Source organism: Neoarius graeffei, chromosome 8, assembly GCF_027579695.1.
Source record: "Neoarius graeffei isolate fNeoGra1 chromosome 8, fNeoGra1.pri, whole genome shotgun sequence".
NCBI classification, from domain to species: domain Eukaryota; kingdom Metazoa; phylum Chordata; class Actinopteri; order Siluriformes; family Ariidae; genus Neoarius; species Neoarius graeffei.
This window is the reverse complement of record NC_083576.1, coordinates 42721826-42747098: the sequence shown is the minus strand read 5'-3', so window position 1 is coordinate 42747098 and position 25273 is coordinate 42721826. Positions and strand designations below refer to the sequence as shown.

At 43.4% G+C, this 25273-nt stretch overlaps 1 protein-coding gene across 1 annotated transcript in view; it reads left to right on the top strand.

Annotated features, from left to right (window-relative positions):
• LOC132890110 (spermatogenesis-associated protein 13-like) overlaps nucleotides 1-25273 on the top strand; it is a 399897-nt gene that overhangs the window by 249634 nt on the left and 124990 nt on the right. Inside the window, exons 7-9 of the mRNA XM_060926899.1 lie at nucleotides 5128-5328; nucleotides 7561-7740; nucleotides 8760-8992. Of these exons, the coding sequence (XP_060782882.1) occupies nucleotides 5128-5328; nucleotides 7561-7740; nucleotides 8760-8992 (614 nt within the window). The remainder of the gene's footprint in view (nucleotides 1-5127; nucleotides 5329-7560; nucleotides 7741-8759; nucleotides 8993-25273) is intronic.

Below are 25273 nucleotides of genomic sequence, written 5' to 3'. Positions count from 1 at the left end.
CTTGAAAAAATTGTCTTCAATCAATTAACTGCCTTCTTGATATCAAACAGCCGTTTTGATAATTTTCAGTCAGGTTTTCGTGCCAATCATAGCACTGAAACAGCACTGATTAAAGTTATAAATGACATGCGTCTTAATACTGATGCAGGCAAAACATCGGTCCTGGTGTTACTGGACCTCAGTGCAGCTTTTGATACTGTTGATCACAACATACTGCTATATCGACTTGAACACTGGGTTGGATTGACTGGTAAAGTTATCAATTGGTTAAATTCATACTTAAAAGATAGAAGCTTCTTTGTTACCATGGGAAATTGTTCCTCAACGTCAATGTCCTTGACCTGTGGTGTCCCCCAGGGGTCGATTCTTGGACCATTACTTTTCAACCTTTATATGCTCCCACTTGGGCAAATTATCAATAACAATTCAATTTTGTATCACTGCTATGCAGATGACACCCAAATTTCTCTTGCTCTATTACCTAATGATTATGCCCCCCTTGAATGTCTCTACCAGTGTATCGATCAAATCAACAACTGGATGTCACAAAATTTTCTTCAGCTGAACTCAGATAAAACAGAAGTAATTCTATTTGGAAAAAAAGATGAAAGACTCAGGATTACCACTATTCTTGACACAAAAGGGATTAAAACTAAAGAAATGGTTAAAAATCTTGGTGTTTTCATTGACAGCGAGCTAAACTTTGACAGTCACATGAAAGCAATCACTAAAACGGCATTTTATCACCTAAAAACCATTTCCAAACTAAGAGGACTTGTGTCAAAAAATGATCTGGAAAAACTGATGCATGCCTTCATCTCTAGTAGGGTTGATTACTGCAATGGCCTTTTCACAGGCCTGCCAAAAAAGACCATCAAACGACTTCAGCTGGTGCAAAATGCAGCGGCTAGGGTTCTCACACGAACAAAAAGAACAGAGCACATTACTCCAATTCTAAGGTCCCTTCACTGGCTTCCAGTAAGCTACAGAATTGACTTTAAAGCATTGCTGCTGGTGTACAAATCTCTAAATGGTACAGGGCCCAATTACCTCTCTGATATGTTGCAGCGGCCTAACCCAATCAGATCTACCAGATCGCAACAGAAAAATTTACTATTAAAACCTGTTGTTAAAACAAAGTATGGTGAAGCAGCTTTTAGCTACTATGCAGTCCAGCTATGGAACCAACTGCCAGAGGACATCAAAAATGCTCCTGCTGTTGGCAGCTTCAAATCTAGGTTAAAGACCAAGCTGTTTTCAGGTGCTTTCTGTTAAATAATTAATATTGTCTTCTATACATGTTTTTATAATCTGTACTTTTTTACAGTTTCTGCATGTTTCAAATTTTACTTAACTTTTATTCTATTTTATTCTGCTGTTTTTTTTTGTTTTTTCTCCCCCTATTTGAACTTCTACTTCATTTTATTATTTTATTCCTACTATTGTTTAATTCTTATTATATTTTTCCCATTTATTTTATGTAATTTTATTCTCTATTGTTTACTGTTTTGCTTTTACTTCTGTAAAGCACATTGAACTGCCACTGTGTATGAAATGTGCTATATAAATAAACTTGCCTTGCCTTGCCTTCTCTTGAGATTCAGTTCATGGACAGATGTCCTGACATTTTCCTTTAGAATTCGCTGGTATAATTCAGAATTCATTGTTCCATCAATGATGGCAAGCCGTCTTGGCCCAGATGCAGCAAAATGGGCCCAAACCATGATACTACCACCACCACGTTTCACAGATGTGATAAGGTTCTTATGCTGAGATGCAGTGTTTTCCTTTCTCCAAACAGAATGCTTCTCATTTAAACCAAAAAGTTCTATTTTGGTCTCATCTTTCCACAAAACATTTTTCCAACAGCCTTCTGGCTTGTCCACATGATCTTTAGCAAACTGCAGACAAGCAGCAATGTTCTTTTTGGAGAGCAGTGGCTTTCTCCTTGCAACCCTGCCATACACACCATTTTTGTTGTTCAGTGTTCTCCTGATGGTGGACTCATGAACATTAACATTAGCTAGTGTAAGAGAGGCCTTCAGTTGCTCAGGAGTTACCCTGGGGTCCTTTGTGACCTCGCTGACTATTACACACCTTGCTCTTGGAGTGATCTTTGTTGATCAACCACTCCTGGGGAGGGTAACAATGGTCTTGAATTTCCTCCATTTGTACACAATCTGTCTGACTGTGGATTGGTGGAGTCCAAACTCTTTTTAATGATGGTTTTCTAACCTTTTCCAGCCTGATAAGCATCAACAACTCTTTTTCTGAGGTCCTCAGAAATCTCCTTTGTTCATGCCATGATACACTTCCACAAACATGTGTTGTGAAGATCAGACTTTGATAGATCCCTGTTCTTTAAATAAAACAGGATGCCCACTCACACCTGATTGTCATCCCACTGATTGAAAACACCTGACTCTAATTTCACCTTCAAATTAACTGCTAATCCTAGAGGTTCACATACTTTTGCCATTCACAGATATGTAATATTGGATCATTTTCCTTGATAAATAAATGACCAAGGATGATATTTGTGTCTCATTTTGTTTAACTGGGTTCTCTTTATCTACTTTTAGGACTTGTGTGAAAATCTGATGATGTTTTAGGTCATATTTATGCAGAAATACAGAAAATTCTAAAGGGTTCACAAACTTTCAAGCGCCACTGTAAGAACATGGCCTCTATTGTTTTTAAACCCATCCATTGATCAAGTGATCAAAAAAATATTGGAACATGTGATTAACAGGTATTTCTTGCTGCCCATGTTTGCGCTGTTAGATTGATTGATTGATTGTTTAAACAATTAATAGCTCTGAATGTCTATTTGTTTGAGCCCTGGGTTTTGGCTGTGGGGGTGAAGATATCGCAAGTCACCATTTGAAGAAGACTTAAAGAGCAGAAATATAGAGGCCATACTGCAAGATGCAGACTTGAGTCTGACCAACAAGGGATTTTTGGCACCAAACTGATAATGATAAAAAAGGTCTGTGATTTCCAATAACTGAGATTATCAGACGATACCCACCCCTCAGAAAAAAAAAGTCTATATTCAAATGGAAATGTATTCTAATATTGTGAATAGTACAAAAATAGTCAAACAGGCCTAAATGTACATGAAAAATAACATTTTGAACTATGTATGCAACAAAATTACTTTAATTAGGCCTATTTACATAAATATATACATAACTATTTATATGAAAACATGCACACTTATTAGTTGTGTTTTCAAGAAGTCTACATAATTAGAATTGAAAAATTATCCATCTTCATCACTCAAATTTATGCAATGTTAATATAACTATGAACTACTTTAGGATAATTTGTTTATCTGAACTGTACAAAAATTCAGTTAAAATTAAAAAATGTGATTTTTACATATGCCATTCATTTATGTGTACAACTGAAACTGACTTAAATAGCTGAACGCCTTCATCTGTTTGATGCGCTGTTGCGACACTGCGACTCTACTTTGGTCAGCTGACAGTGTGTTGCCAAAAATGAAGTTGCAGCGTGCCCTCTGTTGGACAAACTACACAACTACAACACTCATAACATATAATTAAAGGATCCAGCTTCCATCTTTGTTTCTTTTTTTCATGGTCATTTATTGACTCTCTTATAAATGCCAGTACCAATTTATGAGCAATTAGCTCATATAAGCTGATATCAGTATGCCAATTTATCAGTCTGGCCATAATGCAAACCAGTCATCAGCAGAAAGAATTGGAAGGCCAGATTGGAATTCACAAGGAAATACAGAGACAAGCCACAAAAGTTCTGAAACCAAGATTAAAACTAAAGGTTTCTTCTTCGTCAACAAAAAAGGCAAGAGAAAAGGCATTTTTGAATGTTTAACCTCTATCAAAGGCCAAAGTGTGGAGAAAGAAAGGATTTGCTCATGATACAAAATGCATGAGCTCATCATTTAAGCACAGTGGAATGTCATGACTTGGCTTCTTACATTGATGTAACTCATAATGGTAGCAGCAGAATTAATTCTGCAGTCTACAGAAACATATGGTATGTCTGCCAATTTACAGAGAAATACATTCAATCTAATTGGGAGAAAGAAGGAGCTTTCACTTTCAGAAGCCACTTTTGAAACACAACAGCAGGTGAAGAGAGCAGCTAGGGGCAGCCATGGCCTGAATGTCAGAGAAGCAGCCTTGGGCCCAGAGGGTCACTGGTTCGATTCTTGGGACTTGCAGGGAAAATGTAAGAGGAGTTGAGTGAGTGAACAGCACTTCCCCTCCCTCTGTATCATGGCTGAAGTGTCCTTGAGCAAGGTACCTAACCCCCAACTGCTCCCTAGGTACTATAGCATAGCTTCCCACTGCTGTGTGCGTGTGTGCGCGCGCGCTCATTGCTTATTTGTGTGTGCATGCATGTGTTCACTGCTTCAGATGGGTTAAATGCAGAGGAGGAATTTCGCTGTGCTTGAGTGTGCGTGTGATTTAAATAAAGGTTTCTTCTTTTTCAACAAAAAGAAGAGAGAAAAAGCATTTTTGAACGTTTTATGTGAATCTGACCAAGCAGAACTTTTTGGTTGTACAGTAGAGCTACCGTAGTTTGTTTCCGTTTCACTCCATTGTTTTGTTTCACTCTTCTGCATGTCACATCTTTAGCCCCCACTCTATGTGGATTGTTTATTGTGGCTCGGACAGGTAAATAAGAGTGGACTCATACACCGCACAGCACGTAGGAAACTGTCTAAACACCCTCTGCAAGAGTCAATTGCCAACTCCTGTACTTATGTTAGTGATGGAAGACCAGGGTAGTTAGACATTTTGGTTTATTTCTGGTTTCTGTGAACACTCCCTTTTTCCTATTTCCATTTCACACTTGTAAAACACCTGTTACCGACCTTGAGGTCACCCCTGGGCTTATCTCAGAGTCGTAACACAGGAAATGAAAGCTGACATTCAATCAGTTCATATTCTTTTGTTCTCAAATCTAAATGTCTTTAGTATATAGCAAAAACAAAAGGATTCGCCTTGCCATTCCAATACTTTTGGAATCAACATGCATAGCTTGTACTTTTCTTAGTCTTAACAGGATAGGAAAAATGTCATAGGTCAGTCATATTTCAAGTACACAATTAATTCTTCATGCACATAGCTGTGGGTCAACCAGGAAGATCGAGCCATAGAAGCAGCTGAGGGCAGCAGTGAGGTCCAGAATGGACACCTGGATGCAGGTAGTGACTGCCTCTGCCTGGGTCAGCCTCTCCAGAACAGAGACCAAATGAGGGCCAACGTCATCAACGAGATCATGAGCACAGAACGCCACTACATCAAGCACCTGAAAGATATATGTGAGGTACTGCTAATCATTCACCTCTTCTCCCTTTCCCCAGAATGATGTGTTAATTATATTATCAACTGTATTCACTTTAAAATGGCAGAGCAGTAATTTTGTTAAATGGATGAGTATTCCAGAAAGGTTTGAAAAAGAGCACCAATGTTGTGTCCAACTCTAACTCTGACTTAGATGCTTTTAGTAATGTTGAATGGATTGTTTTATTAGATTTTGGAAAGGTTTCTTTTTGTATTATTTTTAGGGGTCCAAGCAGTGAAGCTGCTGGAATCTTATTGCTTTGTAAGAGATTTTCTTCATGTTTCAATTTTTCTTTTGTAAAATTATAAGGGCAATAAAAACTATGACATACCAGATTTATAGGTGTAAAAGTTCCTGAACTAGGAGAGATCTCAAATTGTAACTGTCTCTGCATGACACTGAGGGTGCTATAATAAGCACATTTTAGGTTTTTGTTTATACTTCGATTTCCATGCCCAAAATTTCCTGCCATTTTAATTTCATGATAACAATGGGAAAATGAACTTGTCTGGGGCACTTCATCCAATTGTTACAAAATTTGGTATGCATCATCTCTAGACCATGCTGATAAGTTGTAAAAATAATTTTGATTCATCAAACCATTTCAAAGTTATGAGCCAATGAAATTTCAAGGTGTGTCCCCTATTGACTCAATGGCCAATATCTTGTGATTAAGTTTCATGAAATATGAACGTTATCACCATTCCTTAGAAGCAAATCAAATTTTGTCTGTAGTTGGCACTATAACTGAAACAATGCAATATCTTAAGAGCCACTTAAGCTAAACATTTTAAATTGTGTGTGTGTGTGTGTGTGTGTGGTTATACTTGACCACTTATGCTGTTGAAGACGTTGAACTACTAATTCCACCATTGTTTGCAACTTCAGTGACCCTGCTTGGGCCCTGGTGATGGCCACTTGCGGCTGTTTTTTTGTTTTGTTTTGTTTGTCTGGTTTTATCGTTATATACTCTGCACTTAATCATTCCTCTCTTCAGTCTGTCCCTAAAACTGAACACACACACACACACACACACACACACACACACACACACACACACACACATATATATCTCCACTCAGTGGTCACTTTTTTAATAAGAACACCTGTACTGCTGCTCATTTATGCAATTATCAAATTAGCCAAATCATGCAGCAGCAGCGCAATGACAATCATGTAGATACAGTTCAAGAGCTACACAAAATGTTCACATCAAGCACCAGAATGGATAAATCCATATTTTCATTCCACTGAAAGATGACTTGCCTACCTTTTACATGTATAATGCAACCTAACCTACTTACAAAAAACATAAGTTTACAAATTACATTTAAAGTGGGAAATAATTTAGGGGAAATGGGTAATAACAGCATCATCTGTCTCAGTCTGTCTCATCACTTGAGATAAAAGTTATAAGCAACATCTGACAACTTTTTCTGGACTCCCTCAAATATACGCGCGCACACACACACATGTATAGATAAACTGAAGAGAGACATGATTAAATATACAGTGCCTATTGTGCATATGGAATGTATGGGAGATTGAGCAGGCTAGTTAACACCAGTTTTTCATTTAGTTTTTAGTTTAACATTTGTCTAATGCTGGGCTCAGAATACACAATATTTGCCTTTTCGTGATATCCTCCATGTCATATTAGGCAATCAAAGTGCCATAAATTCTTGCTGTGTCTTGGTCAGGAGACTGTCAACACTACAAGCTTGACCCCGACCAATCAACGTTCATGTCCTTGTGTGTCATTGGGAGGAGAGTCAAGAAATTTTCAATCATGGCTACAGATGCAACATCTAGAAATGTGTCATAGGAGTTGTCAAACTAGGCAAAAAAATACAAATAATTCTGACATGCTAGACGTTTCATCGGGGTGTCAGCTACATCGTTGTTCTTCGATTGTTTCACACTACAAGGCCTGTTTGACATTCCCAACATCCATATTCATATTTGTCAGCAACGCCAAAATTATGTCAAAATCGGGCTGAATTTGTGTAGTCTTATTCTGGCACAAGAGCACAGACTCAGCCAAATTATTCTGATTTTGCTTATATCAGAATAACACTGGTGTGAGGGTTTTTTTTCTCTTTTTTCCCATATCCATCATTGCTTTTTTTTTTTTGAATGTGAATAAATTTTAGTTTTTATATTCTACACATGACTGGCATAAAAGTGAAGGTTTGAAATGCTTCTCATTTTTAGGGTTACTTGAGGCAGTGCAGAAAGAGGATTGACATGTTCAATGATGACCAGGTAAAAGTCATTTTTGGAAACATTGAGGACATCTATAGATTTCAGATGGGATTTGTTCGGGATTTGGAAAAGCAGTATAACAGAGAGGAACCCCATCTGAGTGAAATAGGTCCATGCTTCCTGGAACATGTAAGCATTTTAATACACACCTACCCTAATTGACTATCATTTCATTAATGCATGTGTTGAAACTAAATAACAATGCAGGAGTGTTGAAATAATGCTTCAGAAGGGTTTATGATTAGCTTTTTTTTGTTTTTTTACCCATTGCACACTGTTATTTGATTCAATGAAAAATGTTGATAGTCATTATGTATAATGTTATGTAACTATTCTAAACTTAACAAAATGAGTGAACAATATAATTTCATAGATTATCAATTTTTACAAAAAAACAGCAGATGTACACTCACCATCCACTTTATTAGGAATACCTGTACACCTGCCCATGATAGCTGCAGATTCCCGTTCTTGGCTGACAAGAGTGGAACCCAATGTGGTCTTCTGCTGTTGTAGTCCATCCACCTCGAGGTTCGATGTTTGTTTTGTGCTTGCTGAGATGCTTTTCTGCTCACCATGGTTGTAAAGAGCAATTCAGTTATTATATCCTACCTGGTGGCTCAAACCAATTTGGCCATTTTCCTTGAACCACTCTGATCAAAAAAGTGTTTCCACTCACAGAACAGTCACTCACTCTTTTTGTTTTTCACACTGTTCTCTGTAAACTCTAGAGACTGTCGTGTGTGAAAATAGCAGGAAATTAGCAGTTTCTAAAATTTGCAAAGCCCATCTGGCACCAATAACTATGGTATTTTTAAAATCAGAGATTTCACTTTTCCCCATTCTGATGGTTGATGTGAACATTAACTATAGTTCTAGACCCATATCTGCATGATTTTATGCATTGCACTGCTGCCACATTATTGGCTGGATAGATGACTGCATGAATGTGCAGGTGTTCATAATAAAGTGTATATAATAGCACTATGACCTGAGAATAGAGATAAAAATCAGAACCACATGGATGATTGCAAAACTTTTTCAGAATTTGCCACTTAAAGAAGTCCAATTTGTAAAATAAAAAAAAAAAAAATCATGCTGTTGCTTTTTGGTGAAGGTCTGATTTCTACACACATTTTGGTTTATAGCAAGATGGGTTCTGGATCTACTCTGAATACTGCAACAACCATCTGGATGCATGTATGGAGCTATCTAAGCTGATGAAAGATGGACGCTACCAGCATTTCTTCGAAGCATGCCGTCTCCTGCAGCAGATGATTGACATCGCAATCGATGGCTTCCTGCTGACCCCAGTGCAGAAGATCTGCAAGTACCCACTGCAGCTTGCTGAGCTGCTCAAATACACAGCACAGGAGCACAGGTAACACAAATACATATACACACACACACACACACACACACACACACACACACACACACACACACACAAAAAAAAAAAAACCTGGTCCTTTCAAGCATCTTGAATATCAAGGGTATATCAAGATGGAGCTGGAGATTACATAGAAATGCCCTCAAGACACATTTGTAATATACACTGCAACCCCACTGTAATAAACTCCTTGGGGGACATCCAAATAGTTCATTCTACCAAAAAATTTGTAATATTGAAATGGACCCACTTGTCACACCAAACACTCAATCTTACATAAAACAAGACCAACTGTGTTTAATTTATATTTTTGCTTAATTGGTCTTGTACATAAGTACATATTTACAAAAGTAAACATACTTACAACTTCCATATTTACAAAGTAAAGGAAATAAGTCACTCTTTTTCTAGGTGTCATGTAAAGGAGGCGGATGGGAAGATGTAATTGCAGAAAGAGTGTTTATATACAAACAGGCAGGCAAACGGATCCAAAATGTAGTTCAAAAGCAGGGTGAGGAAACAGACAAGGGCCACATGGGGCACAAACAGAATACCCAAGGGAAGAATGAAAGGCAGAATCTAAATACAGTATTTTAAATCAGCTCACTCAAACCACTTCAGGAGGTAGTCTAAGATACAGGTTAGTCACATGCTATAGAAGTGTAACGTCATCCATCTCTGCATCTGTCCACATTTCCCCTTGGGGATCAATAAAGTCCATCCATCTGTCTGTCCAGCCAGCCAGCCATCTCTCAACCAAAACCACTCAGAATAGGTGGCACTCATGCTCTATAACTGCTGATGTTGGCACTTGCCAGGTTGCCACTGTAAATAAGAATCTTAGTGACTTAAATAGGTGTTAAATAAAAAGGTTAAATAAAATCAAAATATAAAACTTGTAAAAACAATAGCAAGGTTAACAATGGCACAATTTTTATGTGGAAACCATGTTACTCATAAAACAACTAAAAATGTTGAACACTGCTGGAAGTGGGTGTTCAGTTGTAATTAACTAGTATTAGAGAGACATTAGCTCAGAGTAGAGTGGATAAATAAAACCTTACTGATGCCATGTACACACGTAGCCGGGTATTTTTAAAACCGAACATTTTCCCCCCCCTCCGTTTATAAAAATGTTTTATCCACACCACCTCGTCTTCGAAAAAAATCCCTTCCACACATAACCGAACATCTGCGTTTTCAATCACATTCATAAGCATTCCAAACCTGTAGATGGCATTATTTCCCCAAATCCTACCCCCTAATCACATCGTCTGTGCTCTTGGAGCAGTAGTTGGGCTTCTAAAATTAAACATGTAAATAGCACCTGCACAATAATTAACGCTTTCAAGGCACTACTCTGATCCATTACTCTTTAGCTAGCCGCACACTACGCCGATTTTCAGCGTACCGAGCCAACTGAAGTCGCGAGTCAGGCGTAAAGACTAGTTTTCGATGGTACCGACTCATCTCACAGCCGATTCGAAAAACTAATCGGGAGGCAGACTGATCGGCGAGAGTCGCTAGCAATAGCCAATCATATCTTTCGCATATAACACGTGACATCATTAAACACAATTTCTAGCGCGAGAAATATGTGTTGGTAGCACCTAATGCAGGTATATACTGTAATTCCATAGACTGAAGCTTTATCCATAGACACAGTGGGCTGGAAAGCCACTCTGCTCAAGTTGTGTGGCTGAATTCCAAATCGCTTTAACTCCCCTATATAAGTGCACTATTTAAGGTTGGAAATAATAGCTCATGCAGCCTAGATAGTGCGCTACATATTCCATGTTGTGTCATTTGTAATTCAGCCTGTAGCATCTTCAAGTGTTGGATTTAACAGTAACTATATCCAATAGCCAATCACAAAGCTATTACGTTGTCACGTGTCGCTTCAATCGCGACTGCACTCGTCAACAGTCGGGGGATATGTGCGTGCCCTGTCGGGAGTCGGCTCTGAAATGGGTCGGTTCGGTACCGCGTGGATCGCCGTAGTGTGCGGCTAGCTTAAGTCCATGCTTAATCTGGCTTCTGCAGTAAACAAAGGTCGCACGTTTGACGTTAGGGCAGATTTGTTGTCATTTTTTTTGGCGCAGATTGTGACATTCTAAAACGCAAACCTCCGGTTATCTCTGTCTACATGAAAAGGCATACACGGAGTTTTCAAAAATCTTCACTTTGCCCGGAGTTTTTTTAAATATTCGTTTTTGATGTGTTTTCATGTGGATGACAGGCCAAAACGTAGAAAAATATCTTCGATTTAGCAGATACCCGGCTACGTGTGGACGGGGTCTGAGTCAAGCCTATTTAGAGCTGAATGCGATGAATGTTTACACTGATATCTTCAAGGACTGTACTGTTGATCTTGTACTGACATCCACGGCATCCTGTGTCTGATGCTGGAATTCTAAATCAAGAAGTAGTATGTGAAAGGCACCCAGCAAATGTCATCCCTCTGAAGCCACTTGAATGAAATTGAGGGTCCATGTGACCCATAGATGGATGTAAAGGTTTTGTGCCTTCTCCAGAGACAAATCCTCAGGCATACAAAATGGAGAAATCCCAAACTCCTCTGACATCAGATCGATAATTAAACAATATTTCTAGGCAGCATAAAATTTTTACTGATAACTGGTCTGTGGAGCATTTTAGAAAATTGGTTATTCCCATTCCCATTATTGTGGACATCTGCAATACTTTAGGTATATGGATTTACAAGTGCAGAAACATATGAAGACAACCCTGTTGGTACACAACATTTAAGGTACAGTGAAAGAAAAATACTCCAATCAATTATTATTATTTCAACCTGACACTCATTGGCCTTGGCTCATTTTCTCTGAAGAAAGTAATGAAAAGCTCATTTTTACCAAGTGCCCACGTTTGCACTACCTACACATTTACACATACATTATTACACACATGATGTTTGGGTCTCCTGGACCTGCAGGTAATGGGAGTGTAGAAATTGATGGGGGAAAAAAATGGTAATAATGATTAAAATGTTGACTCCCTGTTGATTATTTACATTATGTTTGTGTTTCTGTCCCAGATTCTTTCTTTTATGTGAAACTACACACACACACACACACACACACACACACACACACACACACACACACACTTCAAAATTTTTACATTTCATTCACAAAAGCCTTTTTCAAATCCTACTTTCCCACATTCTTCTTTATTGGGTGACATAAGACACACACAAATGCACACAGAAATAAACAAAGCAGCAAAAATTTCAAGCACAGAGATCTGGTATAATTCTGGAGAATTTCTAATCAGAAAATTTTCTGTAACCATGTGATTTTTACTGGCAACCAAATCCACTAATCAACAGACTTCACTTTTATGAAGTATGTCACTGGCTAGATAACGCATACGCAGTACTGACAGATACTAATAAACAATGATCGTTGTCAAAGCAATGCAATTCTTGACATCTAAAATGACTGCTTTTAATTTTTTGAAAAAAAAAAAAAGTAGACAGTGATGTAGCGTTTATAGGCAGCAAAAGGCTCCCAAAGGCTGGGTATGGGTCTGTTCTCTGTTTACGTGTGTGTGTGTGTGTGTGTGTGTGTGTGTGTGTGTGTGTGTGTGTGTGTGTGAGAGAGATCACTGCTTCAGTGATTGGGCTTATTTTTACAGCTAAACGCTTGAGAGTCAGGCATCTTTAAGGTTGTTCACAACAACTTAGAAGAGATATACATCCACTAGGTCTCAGCCTCGGAAAGTCATGTGGCATGTAAATGATGTCACAATCTCAGATTTTCTCACGTAATTTGTACTCTGAGCACAATATTTGAACCTCAGAGAGAGTGAGATGTCAGCACCCAGGGACATTTTATATGTGTATAGATATAAAATATACACATTGTGTGTGTGTGTGTGTGTGTGTGTGTATATATATATATATATATATATATATATATATATATATATATATATATATTACACACACACAACCCCAATTCCAAAAAAGCTTGGACACTGTCTAAAACATGAATAAAAACAGAATGTGGAGATTTGCAAATCATGGAAACCCTACATTTCATTGAAAATAGTACGAAGACAACATATCAAATATTGAAACTGAGAAATGTTATGTTTTTTTGAAAAATATATGCTCATTTTAAATTTGATGCCAGCAACACGTTTCAAAAACGTTAGGACGGGCATGTTTACCACTGTGTTGCATCACCTCTATGTGGCAGCGGGGGCGTGGTCAAGCGCCGGTCTGTGACAGGAGGGCGGAGTCAGGGAAGGTAAGTGGCAGAATCACTACAACTGAGAGCAATTAACCTGTGTTTGTGTGTCTTCCCACTGACCGCGCCCTATATAGAGAGGGAGAGCAGAGAGCAGAGGAGCTCATCCCAAAACCAGACGCCGGTTGTGTGTGTGTGTCTGTGGTAGTAATTGCATATTGTTAGACTGAAAAGTGTGGCAATAAAGCCGAGTTGTGAACCTGATCTCTGTCCTGCCGTCCTCTGTGCTCCACCCACACATAGGGAACATACTACAGTGGTTCCGAAACCCGGGGAGTGGAGCACCAACCCAGCAGCCCCATGGAATCCTCCCCGTTCGCCGACCTGATCCACGCCCTCGCCACGGCTCAGCAAAGCCAGCACCAGGCGCTCGTCACACTCCGAAAGGAACGAGCAGCGCTTCGAAGCCCTGGTGCTGGCCCAGCAGGAAGATTGCGAGGCGTTCCGGCATCTCCTCGCGTCGGCGGGGTCCGCCAGCGCTCCGGCCGCGGGCCCGTCTCCCCTCACTGTCACCAAGATGGGCCCGCAGGACGACCCCGAGGCGTTCCTCACGTTGTTTGAACAGGTCGCCGAAGCCTCGGGGTGGCCGATGGAGCAGCGCGCGGCGCGCCTCCTTCCCCTGCTAACGGGAGAGGCACAGCTGGCCGCACTACAGCTCCCCGCCGACCGCCGGCTGGCCTACGCGGACCTCCGCCAGGCCATCCTCCAGCTTGTGGGGCGCACACTGGAACAACAGCGCCAGCGCTTCCGCGCGCTGCGAGTGGAGGAAGTCGGCCGGCCGTTCGCGTTCGGCCAGCAGCTCCGGGACGCCTGCTGGCAGTGGTTGAGGGCCAACGATTGCGACGCCGAGGGAATCATCGACCAGGTGGTACTGGAACAGTTCATCGCCCGCTTACCAGCCGGAACCGTGGAGTGGGTCCAGTGCCACCGCCCGGCGTCGCTGGATCAGGCAGTCGAGCTGGCGGAGGATCATCTGGCGGCTGTCCCGGCGGCAGGACAGCAGATGGCATCTTCTCTTCTCTCCTCTTCTCTCTCTCTCCCCCTCCTCCTGTGTCCCGTCCTCACCCCATTCCCCCACCACGGAGGCGGGGGCTGGCACCACCCCAGCCGGCCCGCCGCACCCGCGGTGCCCTCCCGTTTCTCCCTTCTGTGTCTGTCTCTCCCCCACCTCAGGTGAGTGAGCCCCAGATCACCGGTGCAGAGGGAAAGCCAGGGCCGGTTTGCTGGCGCTGCGGGGAGCCGGGCCACCTTCAACAGCAGTGCACAGCAATGGAAGTGGGCGCGGTGGTTCGGATCCCCGACGCGCCAGAGGCCGCCCTCGATCGGGCTGGAGCGTATCGCATACCGGTGAGTATCCAAGGGGCTACATATCAGGCGTTGGTGGATTCTGGTTGTAATCAGACCTCAATTCGCCAAAGCCTGGTTCAAAACGAGGCATTGGGGGGAGCACAAGGGGTGAAGGTGTTGTGTGTGTGCACGGGGATGTTCACCGCTACCCTTTGGTGTCGGTCCACATTATTTTCAGAGGGGAAAAATTTATAGTGAAGGCGGCGGTTAATCCTCGCCTTACTCACTCTTTAATTTTGGGGACTGATTGGCCGGGATTTCGGGGTTTAATGACGCGCCTAGTAGAGAGTGGGTCCTGCCATCTGACAGGGGGAGGTCCCGGTGTCGCTTTGGCGGGAGCAGCTGTCACAGAGCCGTCTACGTCATCTCCGTGTCAGAGTGAGGAGCCGCCGGCTTCTCCTCTCTCTATTGGGGAATCCCTCGCGGATTTCCCATTAGAGCAGTCGCGAGACGAGACTCTGTGGCATGCGTTTGACCAAATGAGAGTAATCGATGGTCAAACGCTCCAGCCGAATGCCACCCCGTCCTTTCCCTACTTCGCGATTATGAAGGATAGATTATACCGAGTGACGCAGGACACTCAAACTAAAGAGCGAGTCACGCAGCTTTTAATTCCGAAGAGCCGCTAGGAATTGGTATTCCAGGCGGCTCACTTTAATCCCATGGCTGGACACCTCGGGCAGGATAAAACACTAGCCCGAATAATGGCCCGATTCTATTGGCCGGGGATTCGCGGCGATGTTCGTAGGTGGTGTACGGCGTGCCGCGAATGCCAGTTAGTAAATCCAGCGGCCATTCCAAAAGCGCCTTTGCGCCCTCTACCGTTAATCGAGACCCCGTTTGAGAGAATTGGGATGGATCTCGTCGGGCCATTAGATCGGTCAGCACGAGGGTACCGCTTTATATTAGTTCTGGTGGACTATGCAACGCGATACCCGGAAGCAGTGCCTCTTCGCAATATCTCAGCACGCAGTATTGCAGAGGCACTCTTCCACGTCATCTTCTGAGTTGGAATCCCGAAAGAGATTCTGACTGATCAAGGCACTTCGTTTATGTCACGAACACTGCGCGAACTGTATGGGTTACTGGAGATTAAGCCGATCCGCACCAGCGTGTATCACCCACAAACGGACGGTTTAGTGGAATGGTTCAACCGCACCCTCAAAAATATTATTAAGAAATTCGTAAGTGAGGACGCACGTAATTGGGATAAGTGGCTCGAACCCTTGCTGTTCTCAGTGCGAGAGGTCCCCCAAGCCTCCACGGGGTTCTCCCCATTCGAATTATTATATGGGCGTAAGCCGCGCGGCATCCTGGACATGCTGGGGGAAAATTGGGAGGAGGGACCTTCACAAAGTAAGAACGAAATTCAGTACGTTATGGACCTGCGCGCAAAACTCCACACGCTCACCCACCTAACTCAGGAGAATTTGCCTCAGGCCCAGGAACTGCAAGCCCGCCTGTACAATAAGGGTACGCGCCTTAGAGAGTTCACACCGGGAGATAAGGTACTCGTACTGTTGCCCATGTCGAGCTCCAAATTGATCGCCAAGTAGCAAGGACCCTTTGAGGTCACACGGCGAGTTGGGGACGTCGACTATGAGGTGAGGCGAACGGACAGGGGTGGGGCACTACAGATTTACCACCTCAATCTGCTTAAACTCTGGAACGAGGAGGTCCCCATGGCGTTGGTGTTGGTGGTTCCGGAGAAGGCGGAGCTGGGGCCGGAGGTTCAAAAAGGGACCTTGGCATCACATACCTCTCCGGTCCCCTCTGGAGACCACCTCTCCCCGACCCAACTCACGGAGGTCGCCCAGTTGCAGACCGAGTTTTCGGATGTGTTCTTGCCCCTGCCCGGTCGCACTAACCTCATAGAGACGCCCCCGGGGGTGGTAGTGCGTAGCCGCCCTTACAGGCTACCCGAACACAAAAAAAAGGTGGTTCAGGAAGAACTTCAGACCATGCTCGAAATGGGCATCGTCGAGGAGTCCAACAGTGACTGGAGCAGCCCGGTGGTCTTGGTACCCAAGGCCGACAGGTCAGTCCGGTTCTGTGTGGACTATAGAAAAGTCAACGCGGTGTCTAAATTCGATGCGTACCCAATGCCTCGTATTGATGAGTTGCTCGATCGACTCGGCACTGCTCGCTTTTATTCGACGCTGGATTTGACGAAAGGATATTGGCAGATCCCCTTGACTCCACTATCCCGAGAAAAAACGGTCTTTTCCACACCGTTTGGTTTACACCAATTCGTCACCCTTCCGTTTGGGCTGTTTGGGGCGCCCGCTACGTTTCAGCGGCTGATGGACAGAGTCCTCCGCCCTCACGCCACTTATGCGGCCGCGTATTTAGATGACATCATCATCTATAGTAATGACTGGCAGCGGCACCTCGAACATCTGAGGGCCATCCTTAGGTCGCTGAGGCGAGTGGGTCTCACAGCCAACCCAAAGAAGTGTGCGATTGGGCGGGTGGAAGTACGGTATCTGGGCTTCCACTTGGGCAACGGGCAGGTGCGTCCCCAAATTAATAAGACGGCAGCAATTGCGGCCTGCCCGAGGCCCAAGACCAAAAAGGGGGTGAGACAGTTCCTGGGGCTGGCTGGCTATTATTGTAGGTTTATACCTAATTATTCGGACGTCGCCAGCCCGCTGACTGATCTCACTAAAAAGGGGGCACCAGATCCGGTCCAGTGGACGGAGCAATGCCAGCAGGCTTTCTCAGAGGTAAAGGCTGCACTGTGTGGGGGGCCACTTCTACACTCCCCTGACTTTTCTCTCCCCTTTATGTTGCAGACCGACGCGTCGGACAGAGGGCTGGGGGCGGTTTTGTCCCAGGAGGTGGAGGGGGAGGACCGCCCTGTCCTGTATATCAGCAGGAAGCTGTTGGTGCGTGAGGGGCGCTACAGCACCATAGAGAAAGAGTGTTTGGCCATCAAGTGGGCGGTTCTCGCCCTCCGGTACTACCTGCTGGGGCGCCCTTTCACCCTCTGTTCGGACCACGCGCCCCTCCAGTGGCTCCACCGCATGAAAGATGCCAACGCGCGGATCACCCGTTGGTATCTGGCGCTCCAACCCTTTAATTTCAAGGTGGTCCACAGGCCGGGGGCGCAGATGGTCGTGGCGGACTTCCTCTCCTGTCGGGGGGGAGCCTGCTGCAGGCCGGACGGCTGCCCGGCCTGAGTCGGGCAGTGGGGGTATGTGGTAGCGGGGGCGTGGTCAAGCGCCGGTTTGTGACAGGAGGGCGGAGTCAGGGAAGGTAAGTGGCAGAATCACTACACCTGAGAGCAATTAACCTGTGTTTATGTGTCTTCCCACTGACCGCGCCCTATATAGAGAGGGAGAGCAGAGAGCAGAGGAGCTCATCCCAAAACCAGACGCCGGTTGTGTGTGTGTGTCTGTGGTAGTAATTGCATATTGTTAGACTGAAAAGTGTGGCAATAAAGCCGAGTTGTGAACCTGATCTCTGTCCTGCCGTCCTCTGTGCTCCACCCACACATAGGGAACATACTACACTCTACTTTTAACAACACTCTGTAAACGTTTAGGAACTGAGGAGACCAATTACTGTAGTTTTGAAAGCGAAACGTCCCATTCTTGCTGGATATACAATTTCAGTTGCTCAACAGTTTGGGGTCTTCTTTGTCATATTTTGCGCTTCAAGACAAGTCTGGACCGCAGGCAGGCCAGTTTAGCACCTGGACTCTTTTACTACAGAGCCATGCAGTTTTAATATATGCAGAAAGTGGTGTGGCATTGTCTTGCTGAAAGAAAGAAGGCCTTCCCTGAAAAAAGATTTTGTCTGGATGGCAGCATGTTGCTCTGAAATGTGTATATATCATTCAGCATTAATGATGCCTTCCCAGATGTACAAGCTCCCCATGTCATGTGCCCTAATGCCCCCTCATACCATCACAGATGCCAGATTTTGAACTATGCACTGACAATAAGCCAGATGGTCCCTCTCCTCTTTAGTCTGGAGGATGTTGCATCCATGATTTTCTAAAACGAATTTCTACTTTTGGTTTGTCAGACCTCGGGACAGGGCGGCACGGTGGTGTAGTGGTTAGCGCTGTCACCTCACAGCAAGAAGGTCCTGGGTTCGAGCCTCGGGGCCGGCGAGGGCCTTTCTGTGTGGAGTTTGCATGTTCTCCCCGTGTCCGCGTGGGTTTCCTCCGGGTGCTCCGGTTTCCCCCACAGTCCAAAGACATGCAGGTTAGGTTAACTGGTGACTCTAAATTGACCATAGGTGTGAATGTGAGTGTGAATGGTTGTCTGTGTCTATGTGTCAGCCCTGTGATGACCTGGCGACTTGTCCAGGGTGTACCCCGCCTTTCGCCCGTAGTCAGCTGGGATAGGCTCCAGCTTGCCTGCCACCCTGTAGAAGGATAAAGCAGCTAGAGATAATGAGATGAGATGAGACCTCGGGACAATTTTCCACTTTGCCTCAGTCCATCATAAAAGAGCTCGGACCCAGAGAAGGTGGCGGTGTTTCTGGATATTATTTATATCTGGTTTTAACTTGCATTTGTGGATGCAGTAATGAGCTGTTTTCACAGACGATGGTTTTCTGAAGTGTTCCTGAGCCCATACAGTGATTTCCACTACAGACATGTGTCTGCTTTTAATGCAGTATATCCTGAGGGCCTGAAGATCACAGGCATCCAATGTCAGTTTTCAGCCTTGTCTCTTGCATACAAAGATTTCTCTAGATTCTCTGAATCTTTTAATGATATTATGTACCGTAAATGATGTGACCCACAAATTCTTTGCAATTTTACATTGAGGAACGTTATTCTTAAATTGTTGCATTGTTTGCCCATGCAGTCTTTCACAGAGCAGTGAACCCCTCGCCATCTTTATTTCAAAGAGACTCCGCTTCTCTGTGATGCTATTTTTATACTCAATCATCTTACTGACCTGTTGCCAATTAACCAAATTAGTTTTTTTAGCATTACACAACTTTTTCAGTCTTTTGTTGCCCCTGTCCCAACTTTTCTGAAACGTGTTGCTGACATCAAATTCAAAGTGAGTGAGTATATATTTTTCAAAAAACAATATAATTTCTCAGTTTCAACATTTAATATGTTGTCTTTGTACTATTTTCAATTAAATATAGGGTTTCTATGATTTGCAAAACTTCACATTCTGTTTTTATTTGTTTTACACAGTGTCACAACTTTTTTGGAATTGGGGTTTTGATATTTATATATACCCTGCGATGACCTGGTGACTTGTCCAGGGTGTACCCCGCCTCTCGCCCATAGTCAGCTGGGATAGGCTCCAGCTTGCCTCCGACCCTGTACAGGATAAGCGGCAATCGATGGAGATATATATGTGTGTATAAAATCTGTACACAGACACAAATATGAACAAGTAAACACTTGAACATGTCTTGTATGAATATTGTCTGTGACTGTAAAGGAGTTTATTTGTTGGGTTTTGTTTTAAATAGCATAGCTGTGATTGAGAACAGGTATCCATAATTAATACTCTGGTGATGGAGAATGATGGGAATTGTAGTGCGGGGTGTGTAGTGAACTGAATCTTATAGGGTCCAATGTAACAAGGCTTTAATTTACGATAGTCGGCCAAGTTCTGAAGATCCCTGGTAGCCAGCCAAACTCTATCCCTGGGCTGGTACTCAGGGGGTCTCTCCCTGATTATGGTCAGCATTTCTTTTATGTCTTTTACATGGCCCATTCAATACATTGGTGGGCAGTTTCCCACACTTGTTTACTCCTTCAGAACCAGCTGTCAACTACTGGCAGATCTGTGGGGGTGTTGTTCCATGGAACAAAGTGGGCTGGAAGCCTAGCACACACTGGAATGGTGTCAACTGTGTAGCAGATTGCTGCAAGGAGTTTGGGGCATATTCAGCCCATGGGAAGAAATGTGACCAATCTTCTTAGTTGACAGTGCAGAATACACAATGAAATGTGCTGATCTCCTGATTTCCTCATTCCACTTGGCCATTGGCTTGGGGATGGTATCCTGAGGTGAGGCTCATGGTGGTATCCACTTTGTCCATGAAAGTTTTCTAGACTTGAGAGGTGAACTGGACACCTCGATCACTGACAATGTCTTCAGGAATAACAAAGTTTCTGAACACATGGTTGAACAACAATTCTGCTATTTCAAAGGCTGTGGGTAGACCGAGTAGAGGCACTATGAAATGAGAGAAATTGTCACAAATGACCAAAATGGTGTTTTGCCTCTGAGATACTAGGAGATCAGTCAAGACATCCACTGCATTGTGGTTCCAGGGACACTGAAGAATAGGTAATGGCATGAGCTTGCCTGCTGGCAGTGACCTGGGAACTTTGCCTTTAGCATACTTGAACAAGAAGAGACAAATTTATTAATGTCAGATCATGTGAGGCCACCAATACTTGACTTTTAGGGGCTGGTAAGTATGGTGAACCCCTGGGTGGCCTGTGGCTGGAGAGGTATCAGCCCAAGTGATGAAATGAGACCTGAGGCATTGGGGAATATACTTGAGGTTGGCTGGACACCCGATGGGAGTGCGATAAGGTAACATGCAGGCTACTTTATGGTCAAACTAAATTATGGCATTTATGAAACAGGAGAATGGGTTCAGGTTAGGGCTCAGGCACATGGAGCCATGTTGGTGAGACAGAGAGTCAGTTTTAGTATTGCAGGAGCCAGGACAGCAGGACAGAGTGAAATTGAATCAGGTGAAGAAGAGGGCCCATCAGGCTTGCCTTGGGTTCAGCCTCTTGCCAGTACAAAGGCACTCTAAGTTCTTATGGTCTGTGAAAATGGTGACCGGATACTTGGCGCCTGTGAGCCAGTGCCTCTACTCTTCAAGAGCCAGTTTAACAGGTTCTCCACTGTTGACATCATAGTTTTGTTTGGCTGGGGATTGTTTCCTTCAAAAGAAAGCCACCGGGTGCAGTTTAGGTTTCTCACCAAAATGTTGAGAGAGCACAGTGCCAACTCCTGTGTCTGAGGTGTCCACCTTCACCGTGAATGGTTGTTCCGAGTCTGGGTCCTCGAGAATGGGCGCTGATGTGAATGCATTCTTGGGAGCATTGGAGGCACCTTCCACCATGGGGTTCCAGGCCAGCTTCTTGGCCCCCTTCTTGGGGAGGGATGTTAGGGGCATAGCGATGCTACTGAACCCCTGTATGAAGTGCTGGTAAAAGTTGGCGAACCCCAGGAAATGATGCAGGTCTTTGGCAGTTTGTGGAGTGGGCCAGGACAATACAGCAGTGATTTTGGAGTGGTCTGTAGTAACTCCCTTGGGACTGATGTACTCAAGGAAGGAAATGGAGACATGGAATTCTCATTTTTGTCCCTGGACATAGAACTGGTTCTCAAACAGACATGAAAGGACTCATTGGTCAGCCCTGCTCTGTCCATAATTAATACTCTGGTGATGGGGAATGGTGCAGAGCATAATGGGAGTTGTAGTGCAGGGTGTGTAGATCAGTGAATGAATGTGTCAGAGTGGGCAGGTGTTAGAGAATGGGCAGTGGATGTGACAGATATAAATTGCACCATCATCTCAATCACCAGATTGTTATTTGCAAAGAAATGGAGAGCCACAAAAGTTCTGTATCCAAGATTAATATCTACCAAAATGATGGAAAGGCCAAAGTGTGGAAGACGAACAAATCTGCTCATGATCCAAAACGGGCAAGCTTATAGGTCAAGCAAGGTGTCACAGCTTGAGCTTGCATGTCTGCTTCTAGAATGGGCTCAATAATCTTTATGGATGATGTATGTCATGATGGTAGAAGCAGAATAAATTCAGAAGTCTACAGAAACTTTGTCTGCCTATATACAGAGAAATGCATCCAGTCTAATTGGGAGGCTCTTCATCATCCAGCAAGACAATGACCCAAAACACACTGCCAACACAACAAAGGGGGAAAGTGAAGGGTTTTAGACTGGCCATATAAATCACAAGACCTTAACCCAAATAAGCATGCATTTTATTTCCTGAGGAGGAGACTGAAGGGAGGACCCCCCCCCCCCCCCCCCAAAAAAAAAGGGCTGTGCTACAAGTCTGGAAAAGCATCACAAGAGAATAATGCAACAGTTTGATCTTGGTGAGTCACTGACTTGATTCAGTGTTTGCAGGCAAGGGATATGCCACCAAATATTTGTTATATACTGAAGGACTATCTGTTCCTATACTTTTGCTCACCTAAATATAGTCTCATATTCATCCTTGGCTCTCAAACCCAAATGTTTTCACTGTATAACAAAAATAAAAACATTTTTTTGTACAGCACGAAGTGGTTGGAGTTGGTGCATGCGCCTTCTGTGCGACATACTTCCTGGTTTCCGAGTTGTTTGCGAGGAGTCTTTTTTTCCGCGAGTGTTGGCGTTAATCACAAATCTTTTTTATTTTCCCTACAAAATTTTTCCAGTATCCTTTTCATTTTTTATTGTACTTTCGCTTTCCTTTTTCCTCATTTTTTTTTTTTTTTTGGAAGAACTCCAAGACCGGAAGCTTTCTTTTTTTTTTTCTCCTCCTGCGTAAAAACCACAAGCAAAGGCCATCCACATCGGATCTGCTTTAATGTCAACAGATCCTTGATTAAGGTATGTGAATCCTTTCATCATGGCACACCTTCAGCTTGTTCAGTGTGCTGAGTGCAGGATGTTTAGTCATTCTTCCTCCGTCGCTAGTGACAGCTTTATTTGTGATAAGTGCAGATTAGTAAGCTCTCTGACAGAGAAGATTGCAGTTTTAGAAGTGCATATCCAGGTTTTAGAGAAGGCTAGTGAGAATGAGAACAGTGTAGTTTCTGCAGGGGAATGTCAAGATGCCCTAGGTGGAGTTAGTAATCCCCCAACTCCGGCATTAGAGCCCTTACAGCAGGGCGAATGGGTAATGACTCTGCAGCATAAGCGTAGAGCCAAAGCTACCGCTGAGGCTTGCCCATGGGAGCACCACTCCTCTCCACTTCACGTGTCGGACAGGTTTGCTCTCCTTAGTGATGCACCCACTGAGAAACCTGAGAGAGCTCAGGTTACAGGGGACTCTATCATACAGCACGTGAAATTAGCTAGGTCTTTAAGGGCACCAGCACCTTTAGTCAGGTGTATACTGGGAGTCAGGGCACCGGACAGAGAACAGTGTAGTTTCTGCAGGTAATCTTAGGGTCCTAGGCAAGCACCGGTTATCAAAGATAGTTATCCATGTAGGAGCTAATGATATACGCCTTTGTCAGTCTGAGGTTATGAAGAGTAACTTTGAAAGGTGTTTAAATTAGTGACGGCGATGTCCGATGCTGCAGCATGCTCTGTCCCCATCCCAATGCGGTGTGGCGATATAGCTTACAGCAGGTTATGGTCGCTGAACTGCTGATTGTCCAGGTGGTGCTCTGAAAACAGTGTGGGCTTTATAGATAATTGGGCTAATTTTGAGGGCACTGCTGGCCTGTTAGGGCGGGACAGTATCCTTCCCACTCGGGAAGGTGCTGCTCTCATTGCATGCAACGTAGGTCACAGTCTCAGAACAGGTCTAGTTAACTTCTGACAATCCAGAGCCAAGGCCAGGGAGCAGACAAACAGGCTAAACCGACTGTCTGCTAGCTGCACAGAGTCGTCACTCAGGGTCCACTACATCGAGACTTGTATGTTCCGCGAGCTAAACAAAAAAGTAGAAATACTCAGAGTTTGTTCCAGTAACCTAATCAATATAAAACTAGATCATACTGACTGTACAGCCACTGCCAGCACCTTTGATCTAAAGGTGGGGCTATTAAATATTAGATCTCTTACATCTAAAGCGCTAATGGTTAATGAACTTATTACTAATCAGGAGTTTAATGTACTGTGTTTGACTGAAACATGGATTAAGCCAAATGAATATATAACATTAAATGAAGTTAGTCCTCCTGGATACGGTTATATACACCAGCCTTGTCTAACTGGCAGAGGAGGAGGCATCGCGGTTATTTATAATGATTATCTAGGTGTAACGCACAAACCTGGTTATAAATTTAATACATTTGAAGTTCTTCATACTAATATAATGTATGTAGCCTCAAAAAATAAGTCTACCCAGTTAATTCCATTACTTATTATTTACAGGCCCCTGGGGCCATATTCTGAGTTTCTTTCTGAATTTGCAGATTTTATCTCAGACTTGGTTATTTCGTTAGACAAAGCTGTAGTTGTCTGAGATTTTAATATTCACTTCGATAACCCTGAAGACCCTTTGAAAACAGCATTTGTGCCCATTTTAGATACAGTAGAGGTTAATTAGTGTCACAGGACTGACCCATAATGGTGGTCACTCTCGATCTAAGACTAACATTTGGGTTAAACATAAAAAATATAGTTACACTCCCACAGTCTGAACTTATCTCAGATCATTATCTCATCTCATTCAAAATATGTCTGAGTAATATGCATCATATCCCCTTAGAGAAATTGAATTACTTTCATGAATCTCTGCATCAAAATCCTCAACTTGTGTCCTAGATCCCTTACCTACATGTCTATTCAAACAGATAATACCTGAAGTAATTGAACTGCTTCTAAAAATAACAAATTCTTCTCTTAGGATCAGCTATGTACCCAAATCCTTTAAACTAACAGTTATCAAATCCCTGATTAAAAAACCTGACCTTGATCCCTGTCAGCTGTCCAATTATCAGCCAATA